The 27,131-nt window shown below is 53.6% G+C and overlaps 6 protein-coding genes across 6 annotated transcripts; 4 read left to right on the top strand and 2 right to left on the bottom strand.

Moving 5' to 3' along the window:
• Nucleotides 1-9,256: 9,256 nt before the first annotated feature.
• Nucleotides 9,257-11,686, top strand: D7B24_009068 (uncharacterized protein; the record flags this gene model as incomplete). Its single annotated transcript, XM_028643146.1, has 3 exons — nt 9,257-9,430; nt 9,651-9,934; nt 9,997-11,686. 3 exons carry the CDS (start codon nt 9,257-9,259, stop codon nt 11,684-11,686), a joined length of 2,148 nt encoding a protein of 715 aa, XP_028493208.1.
• A 1,531-nt stretch (nt 11,687-13,217) lies between these two features.
• On the top strand, nt 13,218-13,955 carry D7B24_009067 (uncharacterized protein; the record flags this gene model as incomplete). The annotated part of the gene is made up of 1 exon (XM_028643145.1): nt 13,218-13,955. The coding sequence occupies one exon, from the start codon at nt 13,218-13,220 to the stop codon at nt 13,953-13,955; it is 738 nt and encodes a 245-aa protein (XP_028493207.1).
• A 525-nt stretch (nt 13,956-14,480) lies between these two features.
• Nucleotides 14,481-16,321, top strand: D7B24_009066 (uncharacterized protein; the record flags this gene model as incomplete). The annotated part of the gene is made up of 5 exons (XM_028643144.1): nt 14,481-14,556; nt 14,761-14,863; nt 15,059-15,474; nt 15,522-15,973; nt 16,022-16,321. 5 exons carry the CDS (start codon nt 14,481-14,483, stop codon nt 16,319-16,321), a joined length of 1,347 nt encoding a protein of 448 aa, XP_028493206.1.
• A 542-nt stretch (nt 16,322-16,863) lies between these two features.
• D7B24_009065 (uncharacterized protein) lies at nt 16,864-18,585 on the top strand (the record flags this gene model as incomplete). The annotated part of the gene is made up of 4 exons (XM_028643143.1): nt 16,864-17,039; nt 17,092-17,142; nt 17,706-17,784; nt 18,232-18,585. 4 exons carry the CDS (start codon nt 16,864-16,866, stop codon nt 18,583-18,585), a joined length of 660 nt encoding a protein of 219 aa, XP_028493205.1.
• Nucleotides 18,586-19,218: 633 nt separating this feature from the next.
• On the bottom strand, nt 19,219-21,614 carry D7B24_009064 (uncharacterized protein; the record flags this gene model as incomplete). Its single annotated transcript, XM_028643142.1, has 6 exons — nt 19,219-20,260; nt 20,316-20,718; nt 20,767-20,917; nt 20,974-21,075; nt 21,281-21,500; nt 21,562-21,614. 6 exons carry the CDS (start codon nt 21,612-21,614, stop codon nt 19,219-19,221), a joined length of 1,971 nt encoding a protein of 656 aa, XP_028493204.1.
• Nucleotides 21,615-26,656: 5,042 nt separating this feature from the next.
• On the bottom strand, nt 26,657-27,046 carry RPB10 (DNA-directed RNA polymerase II subunit L; the record flags this gene model as incomplete). The annotated part of the gene is made up of 4 exons (XM_028643141.1): nt 26,657-26,705; nt 26,759-26,845; nt 26,899-26,957; nt 27,011-27,046. 4 exons carry the CDS (start codon nt 27,044-27,046, stop codon nt 26,657-26,659), a joined length of 231 nt encoding a protein of 76 aa, XP_028493203.1.
• Between the last annotated feature and the right edge of the window lie 85 nt (nt 27,047-27,131).

Here is a 27,131-nt window from a genome sequence, read left to right as displayed (position 1 = left end):
TTTTGCTTCGAGGGACGCAGCAGCGCACGAAAGAAACGAGACTCTGAACCGTGGACGAGGATCAAACGAGTACGGCATAATGCGAATATGGAGTCGCCTGTGTTCGGAAACGGAATGGTCTGGGTAGCTTCATCTAAGCGAGCTATCGGATCGACCTCGTCGATAGATATAGTTCGCAGCGGGGCTGTTCTTGAGCAACTCGTTCTAGACAATACCCAGTATCAGGCCTGAATCATTTTAAGGTCATGTCCAGTTCAGTATGCGATCAAACCTTGAGGGAACTAGCGATGGCGCAATAGATGTTGCTCGAAGAATCGATCGAGCAAGCTGGGTGCGAGGTCCATACCTACAATGGAGGCCAAAACTGTACCGAACCCAGATCAGCAGATGAGGGGACCTCGAACACCAGATATCGTGGACAACCAATATCATGCTGTCAAGACTGTCGAGCACTTGGCCGCGCGGTCTATTTACCCTCCCCCCCCCCTCCCCATCATAAGCCACGAGTAAACTCCAGTTCTAGTGTGCATTCAATGCCACGCGAAAAATCCCGTCCATAGCTTCCGGAAGCCGCCCCGATGTCGCCAGCAACGGTACCCCTCCCCTGCCCCACTCACTACATCTGCCCGCAGCGTCAAATTGCCCCCAAGGTAGGATCGACACCCGCCTTGTGCGGGTGCTTGAGGAAAAGCACACCCCTCTCACCCGGGAACGCTATTGTGAAGAAGGCCGGGTCCTCCAACTTTCTCTTTACCGGTCCACAAAATTCCGCTTCGGGGGAAGCGGGGAGGGGAGCCCGCAGGAGGGTCAACGGGAGCGCGACGGTTATGGGTGTGAGGGGCACACGCTGGTTCTGGTACGTGAATGCCGTCCTCCTCTACCCTCCCGCTCGGCCACATCTCTGGGGCAAGCTGGTGCGTGCTGGGGTAGACGTGGTAAAATATCTTTGTGACGGCAAACCAGAACGTGCGTTGTTCATCTTAATAATTGCTGGGATCTCCGGGTCTAGAATTCTTGCCGGAGCTTAACATGACAAGCAGATTTAATTCCTGCATGGCAGTCAAAGCAACCCTCAGCTAAGGTAAAACAATGTACGTTTAGGCTAGACTACCAAACCAGACGATGGTCTGGTGGCCTCGCATCAAAAAGTCACTGCTGCAAAAGGCAAGCGCTGTTGCCACTTTAAGATGGATGTTCAAGGAGAATCAATTATGATTCCCGCTGCTACTGCCTCTCATTTGCAATGGGACATCAGTACGTAAGACGTAAGGTGCTCTGGGTCATTTCGTCACGGGTTGTTTCCCTAGACGACTTGTATGCAAAGTTTTGCTGTACTTGGCTTTGAGTGTAGTACATCGTCCTGATGATGGTCACTATGTGCCTCCCATATCGTCAGTGATTCTTCCATGCCTCTTTTATACGGCGTCCGTTCTCGCTCCCAATGCCAATGGCTCAACTTTGACTCGATTCTGAAGTTATTCCGTGAACAAAATGTCTACATCCACAAGTGGTATCGAGAGACTCGTTACTTCTGCTTCCATTCTACCTACAGAACTCTACGGAACCGTGATTTCAAACTGTCGAGTATCCTGCAGTCCCTTGACAGTTCAACTGCGGAGCTCAGAGGCAGAGCTGCACGATAGAGCACGTCCTGGGCTTTGAGGTGCGGACTGCTTCGTCATGGCGCGGTAACCAATATCTCCAAGATGACGTCGAGGCAAAGAAAGAGAATCCAGCCAGCGTTCTCTAACCTCTCATTCGGCCTCGCTCGAAAGTGCCGGGCTCGAATCAAGGTTGGATACCGGGTCACATGGCACATCTTCTGGCTGGCCGGCAGAGCTCCTTCTGCAAGAGATATGATGGCCTTCTACGCTACTTTCAGCGAAGTCGGTGCAAATTAACATAAAAAACGAAGAGTTAGTGAGTATCGAAACGTCAGGTCTTGTGTTGGGGACTTGAGACCCAACATGGATTATGTTCTTTAGCGTGTCGAGGTTTTGGCTGGGAGATCACAATTGTCGGCATTCGCTAGAACATCGGTTTCTCTCTTTGCCAAGGTTTCCAGGCGACTCACCCTGCCAGGCTACTCGATGAACGTGTTCGTGTCAAAGCAGAGCCGCACTCTCTCTGTATCTCTGGTTCGGGGACAGTTTGATCATGCCTAGGCTGTGGGTCACGGACAAGCAACAATGAATATGCGGCAGGCAGACTGAAGTGTTGGATTCACATGTTTCCTCGAATTTATTCCTGCCGGGTTGTGTTATTGCCCGGTGAAATTTAAGACGAACACCCTCAAGATCCTATTTCCCGCAGTCACTCACTTGACAGCAATGCCTGAACTATGACTCCAGAACGAGCATGGGACAAGAAGGGGCAATTGCGCCGCCATAATATCTGAGGATTGTAAATTAGGAATGATCCAGGACAAGACATCTCGTCAGTATGAACCCCAGATTTGTCGTTGATGTCGTTGATCCGATAGCAATAGAGCTTTGCCGCAGGGCAAATATCTTCCCTCGGGCGTTCGCACCGAATGCTGGCCATGTTGGTTCCGGCTTGAACATCCATCAGGACTGCGTATCCCATGCAAACCTAATTGCTCTCCATGATCCAACTGAACAGTCACATCAAATCATGCCCGCGCCTTCCCGATACCTGAAGTAGTAAGTTCCGGCAGCTCGCTACCATGTCAGGCGCCTTGCAAAAAAAGGTGGCAGATGTAATGATTAGGTACTTAGACCCCCTAGCATTTCCCACCAAGACAGAAGTCTCCTACCATCCAGTTATCAGGCCGGCCTTGCATTTCTACTACATCCTTCATCCGTCGGGGCATAGTATCAATATTTTTACGTCTACCACTTTTTTTGCAAGGCGCTCGCGTGTATTCCAATCCACGGGTGTTAAGCGACCGAGACGAATCGACTCTGAATCAGCCAACAAAAGCAGCAAGCAATTGGAATATATCCGATTCATGAACTGGCAACCAAGCAAGGTTCCTGAACACTCTTCACCAAGCCTCGGCCGCACATGACTGTGCAGGAAATCCATTAGATGTCAATCAGAGGATCCCAGGTGCGCCGATCCTCTTGGTACGTGTTTGACCAAGATGAGCGACAATCACCACCGCTTCTTGCTCAATGCTGCATCAGCCACGTACGGTCTGGTGCTCCGAGGTTGCAGCTTGGGGTGGGCTATGCTACGCTTTACGGAACAACTAAGGATTGCATTGTTCCCTGGACGAACGCATCCAGGTATTTGACCGCACCCATGTCATTCATGGCTTGCCTCGGTGCATATCCAGGCGGTAAATGCGGGGGCCGTCAGTTCCCGTGATATTGGGCGGCGGGAAGGGTGTCGGAGCGACGGCAGCGAGACTCTTTCAACTTAGCGCTCGCTGGTCGACGTTGTCCCGCCCCGACCGACTGTGAACATGCTGACAACCTTTCCCAGTTGTGTGCGACGCTACCCTGTGAGCGGCAGCTCCGAACCGAGCAGGTCGAGTCACTGCCCCGCAGCTTTCAATGGTGATGGGACACCCCAACTTCTTTTCCCCGGGGAGAGCAAAAGGCGCATAAACGGTGCCACCTCCATAAAGTCAGTGATTCTTGAGTCGTACTTTAGGTGGTCGGTAAAAGATGGGAAGCAGGGGGACTAAGGTAGGCGAGGGGGGGGGGGGGGCATACGAATCTATCGACACGATACATCGACTACTTCCCAAGTAGGAAAGAGAGGGGTTCAAGTGGCCCGGAACGATGTTGAAGTCACACGAGGTACACACCATCTTCTGGTGGGATTCTTGAGTTCGGGCCAGTCCGGTCCTCGTGGAGCAATTGCCTAGTGCAGAGCATGGCAAATGGGGCAAGCCTGTGGGGGAAACATTGGCCTAGCGGAAGAACAAGCTGGGTTTTAGAACCAGATCATGACCGCCGGCACAACTGGCCTTGCTTGAGGCAATATTGGAGGGTGGGGGGCCCATCTCTCCCGTCTCTTGTGCTGGGGATGTGGTCGTCTTTTGCTGTAGTCTCGGACCTACAAGAGCGTGAAGAGAGAACATGCGAGATGCTGGCCTCTTTGTCCATGAACGATGTCGGGCATCAATTGAATCATCAAGGAAGGGTCGCACCAGTCTACACGGCCTACTGGAAACGACCTGCTGGCTTCAGCACATACAATGCAACATGCCAACGGAGCTGACGGGAAGTACGGCCATGGCGAAAATGACAATCGGGCCTATCTGGGTGTAAGCTGATCGATCGGTTGCTGTACAACTCAAAAGAGCATCCTTCACTTCGATTGGTCTGGATCGGCCGAGCACTCGCAGCCAGGAGTTTGAGCCTGTACTCTCTTGGCACGATGAACTTGCTGCGTAATAGGCTGCTTCGTCAAGCATTTGGCACTTGTATTTGGCGACTGATTCAGAGTGAAATGGTACAGACACCAGCCATCATCTGCTCTGAAGGCAAGCAGCGCAAGGCTTCGAGACCAGCATCAAAATTTGTTCGATTTAATGCCGTCTGTGCCACTCACTGAGAAGATGCCCGGAATTCCAAGCCAAGTCCGCCGCTGGACACGGCAAATCAGCTAAGGCGGCTTGTGGCGCATCGTACACCCTCGTCCATATCTTCGTGTCCGCACCCATAAATTTAATGAAGATGACGAGTAATCACGGGGAAGATTCGACATGCTTCTTGTCAGCCACCCTGAAAAAAAACCTTGAGATGAAGTAGGGGAATTACGTTAGCCCCCAAACTCGGGGCCAGCAACGGCAAGACCGCACAGAAGCAAGGCGGCGCAGCGGGTTTGGTTTCATCATGGCTCAGACCAGCACTTCAGCACAGCCCTACCAGCGCGGAGCAGCGAATAATCTAGACGCCTGACTTTATCTGGCGCAGGGTCGTGTGGCCGTGGGGCGGGATCAACAGGAGCGATGCGCGCTGCGACGGGTGTATGCGTCCCTAGAGAATAGTTCGTTCACCCGCCCGGTTCGGCACATAGATCAACAATGTGCGATTGTATATGGAATCCTCGCCCACGGAGTAGGACGAAGACAAGGCTCCGGAACAAAAATACGTTCGTCCAGGTGTAGCCAGCGAAGTAGATTGTTGAGCACAGCTCGCCACACGTGCCAAGGCAGCGCACATTCTCGCCCCAACCAGGCCTTTTGGTTGTTTCAGTTGGTGCACCACATTGACGAACTTGATTCGGGTTGAGGCGAGACGAGGCAAGACGAGGCGTGAGCAAGGTGTCCACCTGGCTGGCCTGACCGAAAAGAAAAAGACGCCTCGTTCTTGGAGCGACAAATGGCATTCGGTGACCGGTATGTGCCACTGATGGCTTGGAGACGAGACACAGAAGCATGCTGGACACTACCTGCCAGATGTATGCCGTGGCATGAGCAACAACGCTGTGTCCAAAGCACCCACTGCCTCTGTACTGCCCTGAGTCGGTTCAGTGCATCCGAGAGCGAAAGGCGATGCCCGATGAACCCGATCCAGGTGGAAGGTACGTTGAGGAAGTAGTCTCACTCTTCTCTGCCGGGAACTTTCCTCAGCTCTGCCCGCCTGGCACGAGAATGATGACAGACACTCAGTCCAAGGCAGTCGGTCGGGGAGGCGTTCGCAAGGTTCGACACGGGCGGGCGATAAGCCAGGTGACTGACCCAAATACTAGCAACACTCCTACGATCGGCCTCGCCCTCATGTGTGGTTTCGTTGCTCGTTTGTTGGGCGATCTAGTCGTTCGTCATCAAGGTCACCAGACTTGCCCAGCACCTCGGGTTCATGACGCCCAACGCTGCTCGGCCTCCAGCGGTGAAGAAGGCCAAGTGTAGGACTGCCTGCCTCAGAGGTCACGCCACCAGAACACCGGGCCAGTGAGGCCATTCCACTGTAACAAACCCACCTGTCGGCCATGACGGCGACCACGTCCAGCGCCCGTGAGGAAAGAGCGGCGATGCGCTACTGCCACCCCTTCCTGCGGGTCTTGGTCACCCATGCACGGGCCAGGTACCCGCCAGGTACCTCCCTGGCTCCCGGGTACCCTTCCAACCGCTGTCGTCTTGCCGCAGCAGACTGCCAGGGACTGTCAGCAGGGTTGTCCAGACTCGACTCGGACTGGCCCGGATTGGATTGTTTGGCGAGGTGAGCGGGTGTTGGCGGCGGGCTGAAGTGATGTGAGCTGGGCTAGATCTGGCTGGGCTGTTAAGATATGTGAGGTGATCAACGTTGTACTAGTAGACCCCCTCTTTCAAAGAACTCATAGCCCAGAAACATCATGACATTCTTCGTTTTGGCGAGACTCAACTCATGTCAGATCTGGGAGGGAAAGATTCGGGCGCAACAACGTGGGTTTAGTATGGTTGCTTGCCAGAGACAACTTGCCTCGTGCAGATTAAATCATCAGGGGGATACGCAATCAAACCAGTGACAGCTCCAGCCCCCCGTCCCATCCACTCGTCGGTCCATTTTCTCATCGACCCTGGCTGTTCTCGGGGTCCTCACCCTCGCTCGGGAGTGACGAGTGCAGGTTTAGTTTGTGATGTCAGCGACAACGGTATGGTCAAAGTCAGCCGCTCAAAGCCTCTCGTCGTATGCGCGATGGGCGAGAAACTCGAGCCGGTCATCAATTCCGAACCACCGACCCAAGTTCTCCAATCATCATCCTCTACGACCAAACTTTGAAAACTTGCCCGCCGTTATTCAACGAAGATGGACTATGAGGTCCGACCATGGGTGCTTTTACCGTCAGAGCTCCACTGGACATGGGCAATCATGTGAAGTCGATGAGCAACTCCGTTCTCGCTTCTATCGCCGCGGCTGTCTACGTTTGCTCGGCTCAAAAGTCTCGACTGAAAGGACTCATCAGCCCAAATCCACATTCCATGAGGTGCGATTCCGGGAGGGTGGACACTAGTAGTTCGCTAGTCGGGTGAGCCATCACCGCTTCGAACGACCATGGGGGCCCCTTTCAATCCGTGAATGCGGGAGCAGCGGTAGCCAGTCTGCCCAGCCCTGTCCTGTCCGTGGTCTCCCTGACTAAGGCACTAACCCGACGGAGGAGCGATGGCCCCTCAGCCACAGCTCCAGTAGATTGTCAGTAGGTCACAATTGCGGCCTATGGTCCACATGAAGTTTGCCTGCTATTGCCTTAGTAATGACGCTGAAGAAGTCACCGGAGCTGGAGGCAAAAGTAACATCTGCGTCAGAGTGAGTGTGTTAATTCCGTGGGCGGTTGGCTGACATGAGCTGCAAGGCAAGGTTGGTCCGCCCCAGTCAGTTAGCCTGAAGCGAGAAAACCACTTTTCGTGACTGAGTGTCAAAGTATCGAATCGCTGCGGCGTCCACAAACGGAACAGCCATCAGAAGCTACCCAAGGGTGGTGGGCCGTCCAGATCTTGAAGCCAACCTCATTGATGTGCGATTTGTTTTCCTTGGCCTCGTCTTCGGCTGCAACAATGGAGAAGCCAAGATCAGATGATGTGCACCACTGGACAGCGAAATGCTACTTTGCCCGGCTCAGACGAACCGTCAATGTCGATTCATCCATGTATGATTGAGACATATTGAGCTCACACACGCAAGCCGCGTCCGAGGATGGGAATTGGCTGAGGGTGGGGTGGGTGAGCTCGTCCGTGCTGCCTGACGGGCTGTGTGAAACTGCAGCGGGACCGCCCCGGATGAGTTCCAGTCGGCGGGGTTTGATGTGGACATCTCTGTTGCCTTCTCCTTCATGTCGAGCAGTCCAGCAGACGCCTTACAGTGGCTGAGATGATGCCTCTAACGGGCACAGAAGAATGTCAAGATGCCGCACCAGACGGATAGTTAAGATGATCCAGAGATACCCGCTAACGCCTCTTCACGCCCAGCTGCAGCTCCAAACACAAGCAAACATTGTCGCGACCAAGTGGGCAGCCCGATGGCCACGTGCACCACGTCTGCAAAGCCATTCATGATGGGGAGGCAACATTTCGTCCGGCAGCCAGGGGAGGAGAAATGATGGGGGTCTTGCGCCCCATCGGACAAAGTCGTCTGGCCTTCTACCTGCAAAGCTAAAGTCCAGCCAGTGGAGACGAACACTCTTCGGAGGTCTGGGGTCCAGTTTCGGGCCTGGCTGACAAACTGCCAGCAAGTTCCTCTGGAGTGGCACAGAAAACGACAAAGAAAGGCAGATTGGACAACAAAGTGAAGCAGGGACCATGAAACGCGCAAGATGCCCTTTAATCACTTTGCTGTCTACTTGGTTGGGTTGTTGATTGGCACACCATCGAGTGCTCTTCTCTTGAACGCCGTGCAAAGTGAGGCGTTGACTAGACATCTCTGTTGCCCGTGAGACATCGCCTGCGGAGGGTACCCGAAGTAGAGGCAGGTACTCTGCACCCCCTCCCTCCTGCCGTTTTACGAAGGAAAGCTGGGCCCCGCGGCCAGCACACCCACTGGGCCCCATCCTCAGAAGGGAAGCCCCCAAAGTTGGCCAAGTACTGTGCTTGTATCTTCTGCAGAATCCCTCCCTGGCTAGCCTCCAGCTGGCGGCCCATCCTGCACCAGTCACAGACCGCCGAGGCCAGCTGCGAGGCACGGTACGGCGGCCGGCACCCTCCCTGTCGCAGCGCACTAACAGCCTGAGTACCCACAGCTGGTGACGGTGGGAGGTGCTGCCAGCAGTGAGTCCAGCCCAAACGAGGGTGGGTGAGTGTGGAAATAGTGACTGTATCCACTCCCCTCACCCACCTCTTGCTCCCCGTCTGGTACGACGTGACTTCCAGGCCCATGTCCCCCGTGCCTCGTTCCCGCTCAATTGTCAGGTACCTCCTGGCTGACCCGCCCTGCCTGCCTGCGTGCCAGTTCCCTCGGATCCTCCTGACCTCACCTCACCACTTCACCTCCTCCTCCTCTATCACCCTCTTTTAGGTCTCCTCACACGACCTGGCCCTTCACTCGAACAGCCTGTTTGTTCGGTGATTCACCTGGACCGTTTGTCAGGCTGTTTGTATTGTCCAGCCAGGTGGCCAAACTTCAAGCCCGACAATCCACTCCATTGGCCTCTTTGTACCAATACCTAGACACCCCTTCGACTCGTACCGACAATGTGACGGCCGAACCTTCAGAGAACCTTCTCTTTCAAACAACCTCTTGAGAGTCTGAGCCTCACACGATCCCACCGATTTCTACCATACCCATCCTCCGAGCTACAACATATCCACCCCGTATTTACGGGAACATTCGCAACCTCCCTCTGAATTCCCCAACATAACCTCACAATGGCCTCGCTGAAGGTCCCAGATGCGGGCCTCCAGTTGGAGGGCTCCGCTGACGCTTCAGTCGGCGTGCCCACACAGGCTTTTGCCCTCAGTCTGCCTGACAGCGTTATTGAGGACATGATCAGGTGTGTCCAGAATGGCGAAGACATCCAGCTGTCTTTGGGCAACAGCCCGGTAAGTGCCCCCTGCTGGAGTCAACATATCCATTCCCTTGCCCTTTGCATAATTACATTGCCGTGCGGACTGCCATGACTACATCGGTCGTTTGCTCGAACGAAAAACAACAGGCTACGCAATTGGAGCTTGTGCTGCCGTTCTCTCCTTCTTGCTTCCATATCTTCCCTGAGGCGACGAGTCCTGTGGGGTACCATAACTAACCGCAAGACTGGTATAGACCTTCCTGTACGGTTTAGATTCCTTCACGCCTTCACCGATATCCGATCCCGCGCCCGCCGACATTTTCCTCACAAAGCCCTTCGAATCGACCAAGATCGCCTCTCGAATTCCAATCACAACCTCGCTCTGGCAGAAACCGAGCTCTCCACGATCTGATACCAGCGAACACAATGCTTCTGCGAGATCCAAAAACCTTGCTTCATCCTCAGCATCTTCTGCTCTGGACTCTGATGCAGAAAACCTACAGAACTCTATGGCAGCAGCGGAGGCATCGAAGAAGCAGTACGTTTCAGGCGGCTTGTGGCAAGAAAGCCTATTTGGATGGTCACTAACAGAAACAACAGCTCACGCATTCTTGAGAAGTCGATGCCTACACAAAAAAAGCCATCAGCCAAGGCGAAATCCAAGTATCTATCGAGCATGGCTTCATATGGTACAGGCGGCTCTCTACCGTCTTCCCCAGCGTTGACAGCGGTGGGGTCTCCATCTCTTAATCAAGGCTACGGTGCTTCACAACAATCTCGGGACAAGGCCAAGGGTCAGAGGACCATGATTGTCCACGAATTAGCCGCAGCAGATCAGTCTTATGACTTCCTGGAATCAAAATGGGATGGCAAGGCGGACGACTTCAAGCTTACGCTCGAAAAGGTTGCCGACTTCGACAACAGTGCACAAAAATGGATGCTAAAGAGACTTTACTGGAAAGAACTGGACGTTTGGAGATATGACTACGACAGTCCTGACGATAGGCAAAAGGCTATCGACAATGCCATTCGGGCCTTCGACAAGATGCGGTTGGGAATTGAGGAACCCGAATGGCAAAAACTGCTGCCCAAAGACGAGCGTGGGAAGGGAAAAATCCTGAGCAAACTGCAAGCCAACATCGCCAAAGGCCCGGCTGTGCCAACACCGAAGATCAAGGTTCAAAAGGCCGACGATGGGACAAGCGATGCGGGCGGCGAAGACGCACTCAAGATCGATGATGGGAGGAGTTCGGTGCGATCCAACTCATCGTTGCCGGGGAAAAAGAAGGTCAGCAGCGCCGATGCACAAGTCAAGAGGCTCTTGTCGAACAAGCCCAGCAAACCCAAAGCAGCCCCGGCAAAAGCGCCAGCCTCCAAGTACGCGAAGGACAGGCCTTCATCGTCTGCACCGGTAAAGGGTGGCAAGGTGCTCTCAGCGGAGTTCATCTCAGACTCCGATTCAGAGTCTTCAAGCAATAAGCCGATGGCAAGTGTCTCGTCATCGAAGACCAAGAGGCCATCGCCGGCCCCGGCTCCTAGACCGAAGGAAAAGCCAGCCCCTGCTTCGGCCCCGGCCCCGCGACCAAAGTACCCTCCTAGACCGAAGCCTGTCGAACGGCCAGCCGAGCAGTCAAATGAGCGACTAGTGGATCGTGAGCCCACAAGGCAAGCCAAAATACAAGCACCGGTCAAGCGGCGCAGGGACGAGGAACCGGAGGAGAGCAGCTCAAGTTCGGGCGCGCCGCTCGCCAAGCGTATGAAGCCGAAAATGTCAACAACTGGCGAGAAGGCACCGATCAGGCCTCCAACGAAGCTCAAGCAGCGACCCATCCCTGCGGACACGACACGGAACTCCTCGGCCTCAAACGGCAGTCTCCCTTACAAAGCCACCAAGAACACTTCGCCGACCAAATCTTCGCCATTGGCCTCCTCGCCGCCAACGAATGCTTCCGATCTCGAGCAGCGGCGCCAGCTCCCTCCGGACCTGGCCCCTATCAACCGCAAGCGCAAAGTCACTGCTGATACTTCTGATGATGGCTTGTCAAGCAAGGGTAGCACTACTAGTGCCGACAGCAATAAGCGATACAAACCCATTGGTCAGGATCTTGTTCGCAAAGCACACAAGTTCAAGATGTTCTATGAGAAGTACGCATCGCTGCACCGAGAGATTGCGAGCATGGACCATCCGCCAAAGGATCGACTGGCCGATCTGATCGATATGCGACAGCGGTTACAGAACATGAAGACGGACATCTACAGAGAGTGCCCGCCTGCCATCACGGCAGTTTAGAAATGATCTCTGTAGGTACAATGAGTGTACGATGAACGGCCGAGGGGTGTGCGGACAGCGTCATGAAAGGACCTTTCAAGAGCGCCTCAGCTCAAACGAACCAAAGCATCAGCAACAGCGTTTTGTTTTCTTTCATTATTTCTTACAGTTTAGTGGGGCATTTGCATCAGACCAGGATAAGGTCAGGATATTGGCGACACCGGCTAAGGCCCAGGTCATTCTGCTTTTTGATATTGCATGGACAAAATGGCAAGATGGAGCCAGCAGCTGCGCCTGGGGACAGGCCAGCGCAAATCCACGTTCTCTCTACCTCTTGATACCACAAGCTGTCATAGTTGGACAGACAGAATATGCCTGATTGAATTTAACGGAAATGCTGATTTGTGAATTCAAAGTCGAATCTTTTGGTGGCACCAGTAGTACTCTTTCAAACCCCCCTCAGTGAACGACGAAGGGGCATTCATCGCCCTAACCTAAGACAACTTTCCTCGTGACGACATGACCGCAACTTTTCTCCCTGCATCCACCACATGCGGAAACACGCACCGTTTAGTGTTAGCCCAATCTTCAGTTTTCTGCTTCTTCTGCTTACTTTTACTTTTCTTCTTTCGCCCCGTTTTTTCTCCCTCTCCAAAAAAGAGCCTTCAAGCTGGCACGAGACATGGTTGCAAGAGGGGAAATCATCTTTGGCATGCGGGTGGGAAAGTGGCCAATCGGCAGGGCGACGCGGATCGGCGTAGAGGTCGTCGATCAGGGAAGGGGGGGGTGGATGACTGCCTGCCGGGCGATCAGGGCATGGTGCGGGATCGTTGGGGGGTTTCTTGAAGGGGCCCAGCCAGGGGTGGGAAGGGGGGGGGGGGGGGGGGGTCACAATGGCGGTGGCACCAGCTTACTTGGGCCTCCTTGGTTTTGGTCCTCCTTGGGTTTGGTCCAGTTTCGTCTGAATTGTTTGAGCTTGGTGGGTTTCCGTCTGATGGTATATTTGATTTTGAAGAAACCTTCACGTATCACTACGATGGCTCCCTGCGCTGGGCTTTAAGTGCACTGGCCCTTGGTGGCGAAGATCCCTGTCAACTGGACGAAAGCACTTGAGCGAAAAACTGAGGATTGACTCAACGACACAAACATGAATTGAGTATGAATGATGGCCATGGTGGGGGAAAGTGCGATTGATGGTCTCTGATTGACAATCGCGCCACCTGTGATGCAGATGTCAAACCGCGATCAAAAATCACTATGCCGAATGGCTACTGAGAGTCAAAAGGCAAAGCACCGTCGATTCAACCATATATATTACCGTCAGGGTATCGCCATTTGGCTTCTCCCCTCATCCGCCCTGGTCAGCAGCAGCTCGCCCATTTCATTGCAGCGACGACACATTGGTTGAGACCGCATCTTTACGCACTGCAGGTGCCGGATCTGACCATCGGCGCGCCTGTGGTCCAGCGGCTCTCGTAGACGGCTTTTTTCTTTTTTTGATAAAAGCAGAATTAATATCCGTCACAAGTCCATAATCTCTTCGGTGTCGACTATGCTCCGGGCGCCCTTCGACTCAGAAAACCGCCGAATGCATTCTGGGATCCATTCTCGCGCTCCATCGTGGGCTCGCACAAGACCCTCCTTTCCCCCCGAGTATGTCCTGCCCCGCGACCGAGACGCACGTGAAGGTGGCGATGGCGACCTTATCTTCGAACGCGCACGCAACAACGCCCCCGAATTAGATAGTCAGGCAAAGGTAGTGTCGTTGCAGATCGGGCTTCGCCATCTGAGAGACGCTTACGTGGAGGCCAAAAACCAATGTCAGGGAGCCCTCGACGGCTTCGACACAGCAACTCAAATGGTTGCGTCGTTCGCCGGACCAAAAGCAATCTGCCAATTGTGGCAAGATTATCTACGACACCGGCACAGTACTCGGGTTGGAATGGACACTGCACTGGATGGTGTCAACTATTGTCTGCTCAACTTGGGACAGCAGCGTAATCGAATTACACTGCCCAAGCCGTTCGGCAAGCACCTCAGTAGAATAGTCAAGAGGGGACAACATATCATAAGGGACTCTGCCGAAGCCAAGACCGAACATAGGGCGGCAAATCGGCTCGTCATGAGTATCACAGCAGCTGCTGCTGACGTCGATCCTGACTCTGAAGCCAACTATCGCATGTTGTACGCTGTGGATGCGTCACTTATTAGACAGAATAATGGCGGTCCAAAAACGAACAAGTCCCCGGAGGACGACAATACAGATGCCAACGATGGCAACCCGGTTTGATGAGACGAGTTGCGGAAGAGCCACCGTCAAGTGGAACGAATCAAATACGCTTGTGGAAACAAATTTCGACAAGAGCCACTGTTTGTAGTTTTCGAGAAGTCGCGAGCCGTCAGCGAAAAGGAAGCGCGAGTCACATCCGTAATGTCAAAAGGATGGGCAGGGAGTCGGACGCTGTGATGTCGAGGCCATGGCTATCTAGATCTAGGAAGACTGCGCCGCACTCATTCATGCGGTCAAGACAATTCAATTAGTAGTATTCCAGAATCGAGAGGGAAGAGTGGCGTCGTGATTTGGAGTAACTGACCTTGAAAAAAGGACCAAGCATCGCCCTCTAGACAGAATGATCGGAATCGAGTTTTAGACGACACCAGCTGGGCAAAGCCAAGCCAGTGACCCCCAAGTCGCGCATCGCACTCAAGTACTTTGTACAATCTCCGCAACGGCTTCCCATAGGGATCACCAGGACGCGCCTCGTCGTCCCCCCGAGGGGGTATACACGAAGCGGCCTGGGCCCTGAGATTTCTGATGCCTGTTGCTGGCGCCGATGGCGCCGAACCCTCACGGGCGGCTCGCGTCAGCCCGCGCGTGGCAGGTGACAACGGTATGTTCTTCGTAGAGATTTGCTCCGAATTTCCCGCATGCAAATGAGTGTCCCTTGAGAGGTCGACTCGAGATTCTGCTTGCACAGAATCTCTGTTCGTCAGCATGGAAGCGCAACTGTGTCTAGAGGGCGATGCTAGGTGAGGAAAGAAAGAAGATTGCGGGAATGGCATTTTCGTAGCTCCAAACTTTTATTGCGGTCCAGTGTGGGGTCTCGCCTGGGCCGTGACTCAGGGTGCCTCGCCTATGATGGCAGCCTCGCAGGTCAGGCAGCCAATCGGGAGCTGCAATGCTATCAGGCCAAGAGGGTAGGAAAGAGTGAAGGGTCCTGTCTTCATGATGCCCCCCACCTTCCCTTTCCCCTCAGGGCACCCCGCATGTGGATCATAGCACGAAAAAGGGGTGTCGATATCGTGGGGGTTTTTTGGTGCGATCCCGTCAACAGCGACAAATTCTTGATCACCCGTTGAAAGACCCCGCCGTACTCATGAAGCTGCATTGAGGGTCCATCGCAGTGTCCTATTTGATATATATGTCGTCGCCCTTTTCTTTCCTTATCTCGATGCCATAATCATATCATTTCAGTTTCAAACCCCTACGTCATTTGAGTCGTTGGTATCCAAGGCAGTCAGGATGCTCGAACCCAAGGACTTTCCTCAGATGTGGCAGAAGCCTTCAAGCCAAGATCTACGTTCCTGTTTGCAGAGCCTGGAAATGAGCCCAACCATATGGAGCCATACGAGCCGTCAGCCACAGATTGAGGAGGACCAAGAGGCTACAGCATATGTGCGACGCGAGATGTCGATGTATCTTTCCTCTATTGTCAAGAGTGGATTGACCTGGATCGATGACGAAGAGGAGAAGGAGTTCATCTGGTCAGAGGCGAGCCGGAGATTATCAGAGCGCTGTGGCAGAACAGGTAGGTGCGTTCCCCTTCTGCATTCCAACCATTTTTGACAGTTCTAGCCATGGGCGAAATCACACGTCGTTGGCCCTTCAGGGAAAGCGAACGACCAAATGACTTCGAATTGATGATCCGAGAGCCGCCGCTGACCGGAGATTCGCTCGGACACAAGACATGGGGCTCCTCCTATGTACTCGCAAGGCACCTACCACAGCTAACGTCAACTTCGCTGGCTCGACTATTTGCCGAAAGTCATGAAGGGTCTCGGCTTACAGTTCTCGAGCTTGGGTCAGGGACAGGGCTTCTCGGGATCGCTGCAGCAGCTTTGTGGAGGGTCGACATTGTGCTGAGCGACCTACCTGAAATCATGGCCAACTTGCACCATAATGCTGATGTGAACCGATCCGTTGTTGAGTCTCTCGGGGGCTCGCTGAATGATGGTGCCTTGACATGGGGTAGCACATCCGAGGATGAAGTTGATCAAGCGCTGTTCGGGGAGAAGAATCAGTTCAAAGTGAGTTCACACAGTCTTGTCGCACTCATCAGCTGACAACGAGCGAAGATTGTTCTGGCTGCGGACCCAATGTACGACGATATTCACCCTGCTCTTCTCGCTGGCGCGTTTTCAGAGCATCTATCATTCGACAGCGACTCGCGAGCTGTCGTTATGGTTCCATTACGTGACGAAACGACCAGGAACCTCATGAAGACCTTCAGAGCCTCTATGGAAGCAGGCCCTGACGTATTGCAATGCATAGAGGAAGGCACGCTCGACGGTCAGGATGACTGGGGCGAGGGCGACGACAGCTCTTTGATTAGTTGTTGGTGGGGGATGTTTGCTCGCGCCGAGACAAACACATAAAGACGACTGAAAACAGATTAACAATCTACCTGAAATGGTTGAGTTTGCTGGTGGAGAGCATTCCTATATCCCATCGCCCCTGGCGGAATATTTACACCACGGCGCGCGAGGGCTCTCAATGACGTACGCTTCCCTTCTCAACCAACACCGAGCACCTGCCAGCATTGAAAGATATCTTTCTGCTTCAACCTGGCAACCGCGGTCTGAAGAAACAAAGAGAATGGAGCCGCGTAGCCAGACCTGCCCTGAGCCGACCACCACCCTGTCCTATCTACCCCTTTTAGTCACAACCGACCTTACCACGCCCTGTGCGACCTTCTCACAGTGCAGAATACCATATCAAGCCCAGCCCATTGGTGATTCACAATACTGGATTCTCGGTTATAAAGTCGAGCAGGTCATGGATCAGACACGACTTCACAATTCTGCAATCATGCATACCTTGCACATAACTGAAACTCTACATCAAGTCTGTGCATCCCAAACAATTACGGCTTTTTCATGAATAAACCTCCGAGAGATTCAAAAGGAAACTGAGCAGCATGGCTGGCAAGCCAAGCTATACAAGGAAACAAATTGAGTTTGTTCTCATCCATATTCTCGACAAAGTCGCCCTGCATAGAATCATCGATGCCTTTAAGGAGACATTTAGCCAGGATGTGACTATTGGGCAGATTAAATATTTAAAGAGCAAGTACGGCAAAGATCCAGACTATGGGTAAGAAGCGGATCCTTCTGTCATCAAAGATCAAAACTCACACGGAATACAGGTCGCCTCTTCTTGAAGGACGTGTGAGGATAGTGGAAGAACTGGCAACCTTGTAAGTTTGTCGCCTTGCGTCATTTTCAATAACAAGCTCTATCATTTGCATGCTCAAGATTAGGACACAAAAGCTGACAATTGTTCAAGGCGCACTCCAGCAGATGCAATTTTCCCTTATCAACCATGCCAACATTTGGGGTTGTCTCAGACGGCAAGTGAAGAGCAGAACCGGACAGGACATGCACCATGGAATCCTTGTAATGGTCTTCCAACTCCTCGTGTACCTGCCGAAAACTTCTCCCTTACGGATTATCAAAAGACCATCACGGAGCAAACAGGCAGAATGGCGTGTGCTGATGATTATTACCCTGCTCGGCAGCCATCACAACCTCTTCATGCTAACACACCTATGGGACATGGCCCGTATTGGACCAACAACTTGCCACAAGAACCTTCCGATCCCTACAAAATCTTGAGTCAGGTTCCGCCAAGGATCAGAGATACAGGAGATACTACCTCTTCTAACTATCATCTTTGGGCGCCGAGAGATGACCAACTGCAGCAAGTCGGGGTCACTTCGCCAGTGTCTCCGACTTCAAATGCTTCTGATATACCTGACAGGCTCATGTCCAATTTCGAGCATTGGAACGCCCAAAAGAGCCCCTATCAACCGTCGCAACAAGGATATGGCGACCAATTTGTACAAGGGCACAGTTGCTTATTATCCGACAACTCGCTGTCGTACACCTCACGTAATACGGACGGACCGGAAACCTCGTGGGATACCGTCGGAAGTCCTCAGGAGGGACAGACTATGCCGAACGGTCAGCTCAACAAAACCCAAAATAGCTATCAACCATTCGCCTCTCGGCAGCCGCCTTCAAACACCCCACGACTCGGTCTGCAAGATGATCCATGGCCTGGTCTTCCGTCAGGGGCTCAATCTCAACGTTCAATGTGGCCCGCACTGCAGGGCCTTGAGGATCTACCACCTCCATCTTACTCTGAAGATCATCCAGGGCTGGAAAACACAATTACAGCTTCGCATATCAGTACTATGGGATAGATTCCCGATGGTATAGACGATAGTCTGTTCAAAAGTTCCTTCAACTCGAACCTAACACCTCATGAGACCCAAGCCTTACAGATAACCATCGACATGCCTCAAGCAATGCCCGACGAAACCAGCAATGGTATTGGCCAGTGTGGCAATACATTTCAAGAAACCGCCGGATACAGGAGCCACGATGCGTCAACCACCGACGCGGATGTCGACCAGCAGTCAAGCTACAGCAGCGATGCTCTAGAGCTGGTTCGCCACACCCACGACCACGCAGCCGCACGAGGTGTTGGGGAGGGCTGGAGTTTCTTTGACGAGGCGGTGGCGTTCGCCGATCCACGGACGGGGAGCATGGATGAGCATGGCGTTCTCGACGAGGCCGATACGCTCCTCGCAGCGGCTTTTACAGATTCCGAAATGGCTGGCGCATACATGGACTGAGCTGATGGGCGCCTGTGATGGGTGGAGGGTGGCGAGTGCGGGATAGGGCAGATATTCACGGCTGAGGCATCTCTAACTCTCAAAGCACGAGGTAATGATATCAAACGCTCTACTCTTCATTCTGGAAACCTCGCGGTAAAAAGACGGTCCCGGTGATGCAAAGTTACGACCCTTTGACTCACCATTGAGCAGCGTCATCTGTTCTAGTTGCTACGATATCACAAATTCACATTAGTTGAAAGGGATAAAGCACCGACTTTTTTAAGCCTGATCGTGTTCATGTAATATGTTCAACTCCGACTCATCTACCAATTCATAAATAGAAGAACGCTCGCTGAGGAAGTCGTCAATGTTAGTTCGTATGGACAGTCCTTGTCCCGCATGAAACGAATGATGGCAATATAGAGGGCCTTCCTCCGAATTTCAACAGTCCCGCCGCCGCTGCCGAGCGCCGCCAGAGCCTTTCAGAATGGGTATCTAGTGCATGAGGTAGAGAAAATGGAGGTGATTTGCGCAGAAAGGAACATTAGCATCCTTTGGAAGGTAATATTTCCAGATGGTCTGTAATCTGGAGCGAAGGGGATGGCTCGTCGAGGGCAGAGCAGCTGAGATGCAGAAAGTAGTACGTTCCCATCAGATCGCGATGCTTACGCTCTTTCTTGTCTCCGCCTCTTCAATAGGGAAACCAAAGACGAGTCGGAACAAATCTTTGAGGAAAATGTACTGTGAGGACCGGTGTGCCATGAGATTGACACTCTTGGCGACATCAGGGGCTGAGGCCCGTTTGCCCCTGGCGGGTAAAATAGCTGCTGGACCTCTGAAAGCAGCATCGCCAAGGACGGAGTTCCGATAATTTTGGAGCAGTGTTGCCTGTGAGGGAATGTTTCCGAACGATCCGTTAGGCAGTTGCTTCACGAAGGACTGTAGCGCTGCAGTCCCAGTCTTGCCGTCATTGGTGGGGTCGCGAACATAGCCGACATTCATGGCTGCCTTCAGCATCAACGCTTTGATGCGTGTAACATTTATATCTTCCCCAGCTGTCGCCGTTGTTGCGGTACTCGAAGTCTTGGCACTGGACTGGGAGTATGACGATAGGTTTGATGCGCTGCTAGACCACCTGCCGCCGCGGCCTGATTCGGATGTGGTGCCGAGTACAAGGATATTGGGCACTCTGGGCGACTGACTTTCAGGCGAGATCGGGGTGTCTTCGAATTCTGTAACTGGAGTCTCAGGAACTGGAGGTGGTTTGCGGGGCCGTTCATCAACTAGACTTTTGTGGCTCTTTTGCGTCGAATGCAAGGAGGAACGATTCGAGGTGCGGCTCTCACGCCCTGAGGGCTGTTCGTTGACAAAGAAGCTTGTTTGGCTCGGGCGAGGGGTATTGCGGTCCGGTCGAACTTGAGTCCATCCGTCTCGGAAAATATCGCACAGATCCCAGCAAGCCTGTACAGCCGACCCCAAGAGTTCCTCATCGGGAGCTTTGCCGTCGCGTCTGTTTTGTCTCAAGCTGAACAGCATCTCTGCCAAAGTCCAGCAGGCCTTGAGTAGAGAGTCTGTCTCCTCTGCCAACTCGCTCCGTTGCTTCATCAGCCGATGGCACAAGGTTATGTAGAAGTCCAGAGTCCTCTCTCGGAACTCCTCCGGAAGGTTTCGGCTGTCTTGGGCGCTGTATAGGCTATTGTTAAGTCAGTAGCCACTCTCGTAACAAGCAGTCATGTGGGGGCACGTACTGGTTGTTGAGTTCGAAGCTTACGCGGAGAACCGAGTCGGCAATCTCTTCTTTCTTCTGCCGAACATCGAACAGCGACTGGCAGAAATCGCGGCACAGGTCTAGACTCTCGCGCACATTAAAAGACACAATGTCTTCGTCCCTGTTGTCGTACAGTCGTTGGCACAGCCTCCAACAAGCCATCCATGCCTTCTCGTGGGCATCGGGAAGGCCTGAGCTGTTGAAGACACGAGCTCTATGAATTGAGCTCAGGTTTGCCAGCGTGTTGCAAAGCGTCCAGCATTCTCTGAGTGCTGTCCGGAGCGCCTTGATCTCCGACTCTTCTCTTGGTAAACCGGGGGTTGCAAAGGTCTCATCCTCATAAGGCTCAGCCTCGGTATCTGTCTCCCTAATCTCATCGATTTCTGTACGTTGTCAGAGGATAGGCCGCCAACACGAAGACGAATACATACTTTCAAGGCTGCTAGTACTGCTTGACCTCAGTCTTGAAGACTCGCTCAACATGTCCTGCAGGTCCTGAGCTCGAGGCGTGGCACTGTCCAAACTGTACCTTACAGCACTGATATTGGTCGTCAGGGGAGGGGGGTGAGGGAACGTGGGCGACTGTCGAAGGTAATTAGTATGAGCTGAGTAAATACGGGAGCACTCAAAACACTTACCCTGAGCTGCTCCTGCGCATGTGTTGGCAGAGCGGTGGTATCCGTCTTGGGCGATGATTTAGTGCTGGTGTGCTCTGACTTTGTTGTCGGCTCAGAAGAAGTCTGCCTCCGTTAGTAATTGTGGCGAACACAGAGTAGTGTTTGCATGTAGCCCACCCATGCCTGGAAGCTCTCAGGAGCGTGTATCACGGAGACTGCTTCTTCGGTTGTCGGCTGTCGCAGATGATCGGGCAAATTCGTCGCCAGCATTCGAAGCTACATAGTATGTTACTAAGGAGCTCAAATAAGGGAAGTGGAAAGAGCCGACCTGTGGAGGAGACGATGCATGAGCCATGATGTGGGCATCGCTCTCTTCCGCTTCTTCATCCTCGATCTCGGTTGTTTCAGTTCCGTTCGAGGTAACAGGCGAGGGGCCGACGATATCACTGGGGCTCATGAGATTCATATTGCTGACGGGAAGCCTTTGGATGGAGCTCGGTCGCAGGGAGTTGGAGTATGGAGCCGAGCGATCTGAGCTCGCCGAAGACCTGTAATCAGGTGTTGTCAGTCTTGTAGGCCATATCATGACATCGCCACGGCGTTACGAACATGCTGATGAAGGGCGACTGAAGAGCCTCCGAGTCTGGCGACGAGACAGACATGTCTTTGTGATGGTGGGAGAACCCCGAGAGCTGGCTACCGATGGACGATCGCAATGGCCCTTCGAGTGCCATGACTAAATCAACCGATGCAATAATGAGACAGCGTGTCGATCGCGAGCGGTTCCTTTGGCCGTGGTCGCTGGCAGTTCGCGATGGGAGGATCGCCTCCCTTTAAAAACTACAACAGACTTCGACAGTAACGTTTGCTGAGCGCCTTGGCCGATCAAGTTGGTCGCTAATGGAGAAGGAGGGCGCAGTGGAGATATGATCCCGTTGGCGGAGCCAAGTAAGGCGGTGCCGAGCTGCGCGACAGGTCTCGTCAGGCCGGCCTGGTGGTCTTTTGAGCTCTGCCACAGACGAAGGGCTAGCTCGTGGAAAAGGGTGAAGCTTGGAGGAAAGGACGGCAGGCACTCTTAAGGCAGATGACCCAGATGATGGTGGTGGGTTGAGGAGGGATTGGGGGATGGGGGTAACGGTGGTGGCCAAGGGTCTAGTCTGCGGCCGTCTGTGCCTCCCACCAAGGTGACCGGGGCCAGGTAGCTCGGTACGGAAGTGCGCCTGTCGACAATTTCCAGAACCTCCAACGTCCAGGGGACCCAGGTTCGCCCAGGGGAGCGTGGAATTTACGGAGACGGAGGTTGGGGTTAGCTTGACGGTGCCCGTTTAGTGCATTGGAAAGGCTAGGATGGTGCCTCTTCTTTGACTACTAGATGTGTTGTGATGCTAGCTGTCAGAGCTACTGCTGGTGCTGCTGTCTGTGACTGATGAACAATCAATTCAGCTGCGACCTAGTTAGGCGGCTAGGCGCTAGTCGCGAGAAAGTGAGGGTTGCAGCTCACAGCGGGATTGCTGGACTGGCTCAGATATCCAACTGGAGTCACTTGCTTGCTTACCGTTGATACGAACTTGAATATCCAAGTTGTAGTTGATGTGTAACTTGGGACGCGCATCGCGGAAGAGCTGGCGACTCACTCACGACGAGCCAGTTGGACAGGGATTCCCCGATAGATCAAAGGCAGAGCGCGGTGGACGCAAATTGACAAGCACCCTGCAGCAGATGTGGTGAGTTCTGAGTAGGGTGCTCCATTCAACATGACAGCCATGGAGACGAGTTCACCAGTAGAATTGGAGAACGACCCAATGACTCTGCCCTACGAACATGTACCTGGATCAAGGGCACGAGGAACAAGGTATGGCAGCCCAAGGCATGCGGATGTGGTGTCAGGCAGGTACCGTCCTCTTCGCCCGAGGTAGCTCGATGATGCCAGGGTACTTTGTAAGCCTGGTGGAGGGGACGGGAAAGATGGTACAGAGTAACACCACTTAGGTTTGCAGCTGCGCGTCTTTTTCCTCGAGCAGCTTCGAGACAACCCTCTGGGGAAAGGCGGCCAGTGGGAGCGTGCGCAGACAGCGTGATGTTGCGAGACGGGGTATCCAAGTGGGGTGGTGGGCTGCAGGGAAAGCGACAGGCGTCGGCGCTTAACAGCCTGCATCCACATGGTCTGTTGTCGAGTCACAGGCGTTCCCTGCCTGATATGCCTCCACCGAGGTGCTTCCAAGAGCTCCGCTGGTGGGCAGCTCCTTTGAAGCTAGGCCGGAGCCAGCCTAGAACGACAGCGTTGGTGATCGTGAACCTTGTGAAGGTGGGCACCGCGCGATTCCCGATATCCCAGGCAGGCTATGTTCTGATGCGAGGGCAACAATCGGATTGTTATGCGGTCTGGGTCTCCATGCGGACACGCGTGGCTCCTCACTGGCCTTGCGACCCAAGGCGCTTGAGCGCTAACGGGAGGGGGGAAGTCCTGCTCGCCCGGCTATCGCTGCAATTTCATGGCGAAGAAAAGGAGCCTTTGCATGCTGCATAGGCCCGTCGAATCCGTGCTGGCGAAGAGCTGTCCCACTGCCTGCCCAGGTAAGGCGGGAATGTTTCGGATGTGATGTGCTACTATTGAGGTTGGTCGATGGCCAGCCAGAGGGAACGCATACCGGGCACAAGCTCCGGGCAGAAACTGCAGGCATTATACCCATGTTGGTCATGGAAAACATGAACTGCCCGTGGTCTTGGCACCCCAATTGAAACACGTCTTACCGTTCGCCAATCCCATTGTCGCTTGGCCTCTCGCTCATCGTAGGTTTCGGTCTCGGCAGTTGATCTCACTTTGCCAGTGTCGTCTCTGTAAGCCACGTTGGATGGCAGCTTCAACAAGTCTTGAGGCTGCGTTTTTCTGATGAAGCCGCCACAGTAGTAGCATCCTCCTAGGCAGAACCAGCCTTGTCATCTCTTGATGTCCGCAGAGGGGGCGGGAGAGAGGGAGAGAGAGGCCGGAGGAGGCTAGAAACGGTCGCCAGATCATGTTGGCCCAACGGTCCAGGATGGAGAAGGAACCGTGGCGGACCACGGAAGAGGGCTGAATGTCAAGTCCAGCAGATGTGTATCGCTCCCAAGGATCTGGTCCGGCGGCTGTCTATTCGTGTGGGAAGGCAGGCCAGGTGTGCTTGTGGGGCCTTCCAGCAAGCAGAGGGAAAGCGCCTATGGCATGTGGTGGAAGGTGCATCCTTGCAGGCCTTCTAGGTTGAGACAGGCAGACGCGGGGTCACTGACGATCAGCTATGTGCTACTACGCAACTTGTTTTGGGCACGCTTTGTGAGAAAAGTCGAATGATTCCGACCACGGTAGATAGAGGCAAGCAAGTATCGGCAGACGTTGCGTTCCTCTCTTTCTCCACTGCAATTGATGGTGGGAATCTCATGTCGAATCGAGTACGCGACACCGTCAGGCGGTATTGGACCTTTGAAGAACCAACAGCATCGTGTCTAGATGCCCTGGCCCTCCACCGTCCCAGCCAGCTGTTTTGGTGATGTGATTATGTCTCCCCTATCACGGCGCTAGGAGGTCTTACGGCCGGTAAATCAGCCCGTCCCAAATATCGGGTCACGACCACAGCCTAGACCCGGCCCTGTTGCCGTATGATCCTCCATGGTCCAGCATTCTGTTGCTCACCGCCGATGATTGACACGACACCTTTTTCCATTCAAGTCCACTACCAGGTATCTTTTTCCATTACTTTGACATTTGGGATTTCTTTTCGACCCGTCGACCAATGCAGTACCGCTTGAGCACGAAGATGCGCCAAGGCCATCGAGACACACAACTTGCCTGCCATGCCGACCTCTTCGTCACGTACGCGAACCACATTACCTTGCATAGGCGCCAGCATCCTTGACACAGTGTCGAAAAACACTGCCACAAGCGATTTTCCCTGGTCACAGATCCGGTACAAATGCTCATCGTCTGGCCAAGCGAATCCTTCCGCGGCTACTGGGCCCATTGCGTTCGTCCCGTTCCTCCAAATCGCGTGAACACCTCATCGTTAAAGCTGCGCGTCGCTTCGTGTACTGTGAATATCCCAAGAGAAGCTATGACATGATAAGAAAGAAAGGCCCATGTCCCGTCTCAGCTCAAAACAATGCATCGCGTCGACGAGATGCAAGCCGGCATGACGGTGGACCTCTGCTCTGTTGGGCCAATCCCCTCGCCTTGTTGGTGGCTTTGTTTTGCGTCTTGTTGGTGTTGGGTGTGCCATCTCGGCGCCTGAGTAACCTCGCCGACAACAACGCAGGCATCGACAGCCCGCGGATGTTGCTCTTCTTCCGGAAAGTCAGTTGGCGATGCTTGCGGCAAAAGCTGTGCCTCGTGCAGGTCGTGTTTTGAGGGCCGACATGCCGCAGTAAATGCACTCCACCCAACGTAGACGACTGCTCAATCTTGCAGTGGTAGCTCCAGTCAAAGGGAGTTTTTTTGTGTTGGCCAGGCTCTCGTTAGACCTCGTTGCTACTTGGTATGATGTACAAAACTCCCGATACGCATTTGGACACCGAGCGCCAGCTCTCTCTTGAATGTGGCATGCCCAAAGATCGTAGCCGACAGGAGACATGTGTGACCTATGATGTGCCAACGAGGTTCAGAACTGCCTGTAGAACCCAATTCCCCATCGCTACTACCAGCGTGGTGGCCGACAATGGTCAGACGCGGCCCATTATCTCAACGGCGGAACATCATCTGACCGCCATATCAAGACTCTACTTGGCGTGATATCGTAGATGAAAGAGGTGTACCAGGGTCGAAAGTAAACCCTGCTGGACTACTGCAAGTCCCCTTGCCGAAGAAGGTATGCTCCGCAGAGCTGGCCGTCTGGTGTTGGCCCAAGCACAGCCGCCGGCAATAATCCTCAAGCGCAGCGGCGCTTGGGGAACGCAAGTTGGACAGTGAAGCAACATCAAACCAGAAAGACAGGCAGGGATTTCATGCTCGAAGGATCGATGTGGCTTTGCGATGCTATGTTACTGTCATTCACATGACGAGCAGGACACCGAGTGGGTGGTAACACTCGGCCTTGGCCAACAAGGAACGCCCCGTCGACGCCCCTTTTTGACAGGTCTGTTATGGCAAGAGCCGTGAAATGGAAAGCAGACGCGAAGATGAGCTCATTTGTATTGTGTATTCTTAGGCAGACTTCCAGGGCTGTGCTTGACGGATGATACCTAGACTGGTATCATCGGCAACTTACGATCCATGGCATGGCTGGTACCATAGTGATGCACCGATGACATGGCCAACACGACCTGCGGGTTGCTAGCCCCGGGGCCCTACTGATCTCACTACCTCTGGCATGACACATTACTCAATCTCCTCTGGTTTGGCCCAGTGGAGGAGGATGCCTGGCTGCATTGCTTTCGTTGTGGAAATGCAAACGGGGTGTTTGTACAGGCAGTAGTGACAGCGCTGAGAATCGAAATACGCGTGCCGAGGCCCACGAGCCGAGCCAGACGCCGACTTCAGTCACTGAGCAAAAGGTCTGGCATTCGTACAAGCTTATCAGACATGTTTGCCGCGTCCTAGGATTGGTGCATAGTCTCAGCGCCTGCTCTATTCCGTGGCTCGAAAACCTTCCTTCCAGTGTACCCTTAAACGCCTTGCAATGCTTTGTTCGTGTGTGTGAAGACCCCCAGGTCATTCGAATGGCCGTCTGGATGCGCCTACTTATGCGGGCAGATTGTTCTTCTTTTCGTTACGACCGTCGGGAGTGTATCTGACAGTGTTAGCAGAGCGACTCTGAAGCTCTGGCGTGGCCACCGCACGTACTTCAGAAGCTTCTCGATCAGATCAACGTGGGTCATGATCATGCGACGGCAGCAGTATCGCTTGAGACCGAGCTCGTCCATAGCGTCTCTGTCGCATCCGTTAGCACTGGCCCCTCCGTGGAGTATTGATCCTCATCGTACCCATCAGCGATACCGTCGTCAATGAGTTTCAAGTAGCGCTCCCACAAGTCGCCTGTCACCTGTGATATCATCAATGGTGTGCCTTGCGACAATGGCGCAGGGGCTAACCAACCTTGCCGCAAGAAAAGCAGCGAACCGGGATAATCATCTTGGCGGCGTCGTTCAGGCGTTATCGGTATTATAGGAATTGAGGCATCCACCGTGTGTAAGGGTTACCGAGAGTCGGCTTTCTC

The sequence above is a fragment of the Verticillium nonalfalfae genome (genome assembly GCF_003724135.2).
Source record: "Verticillium nonalfalfae strain VnAa140/NRRL 66861 chromosome Unknown scaffold_87, whole genome shotgun sequence".
Classification (NCBI taxonomy): domain Eukaryota; kingdom Fungi; phylum Ascomycota; class Sordariomycetes; order Glomerellales; family Plectosphaerellaceae; genus Verticillium; species Verticillium nonalfalfae.
The sequence above is the reverse complement of the archived record's forward strand: the minus strand, read 5'-3'. Positions and strand labels throughout refer to the sequence as shown.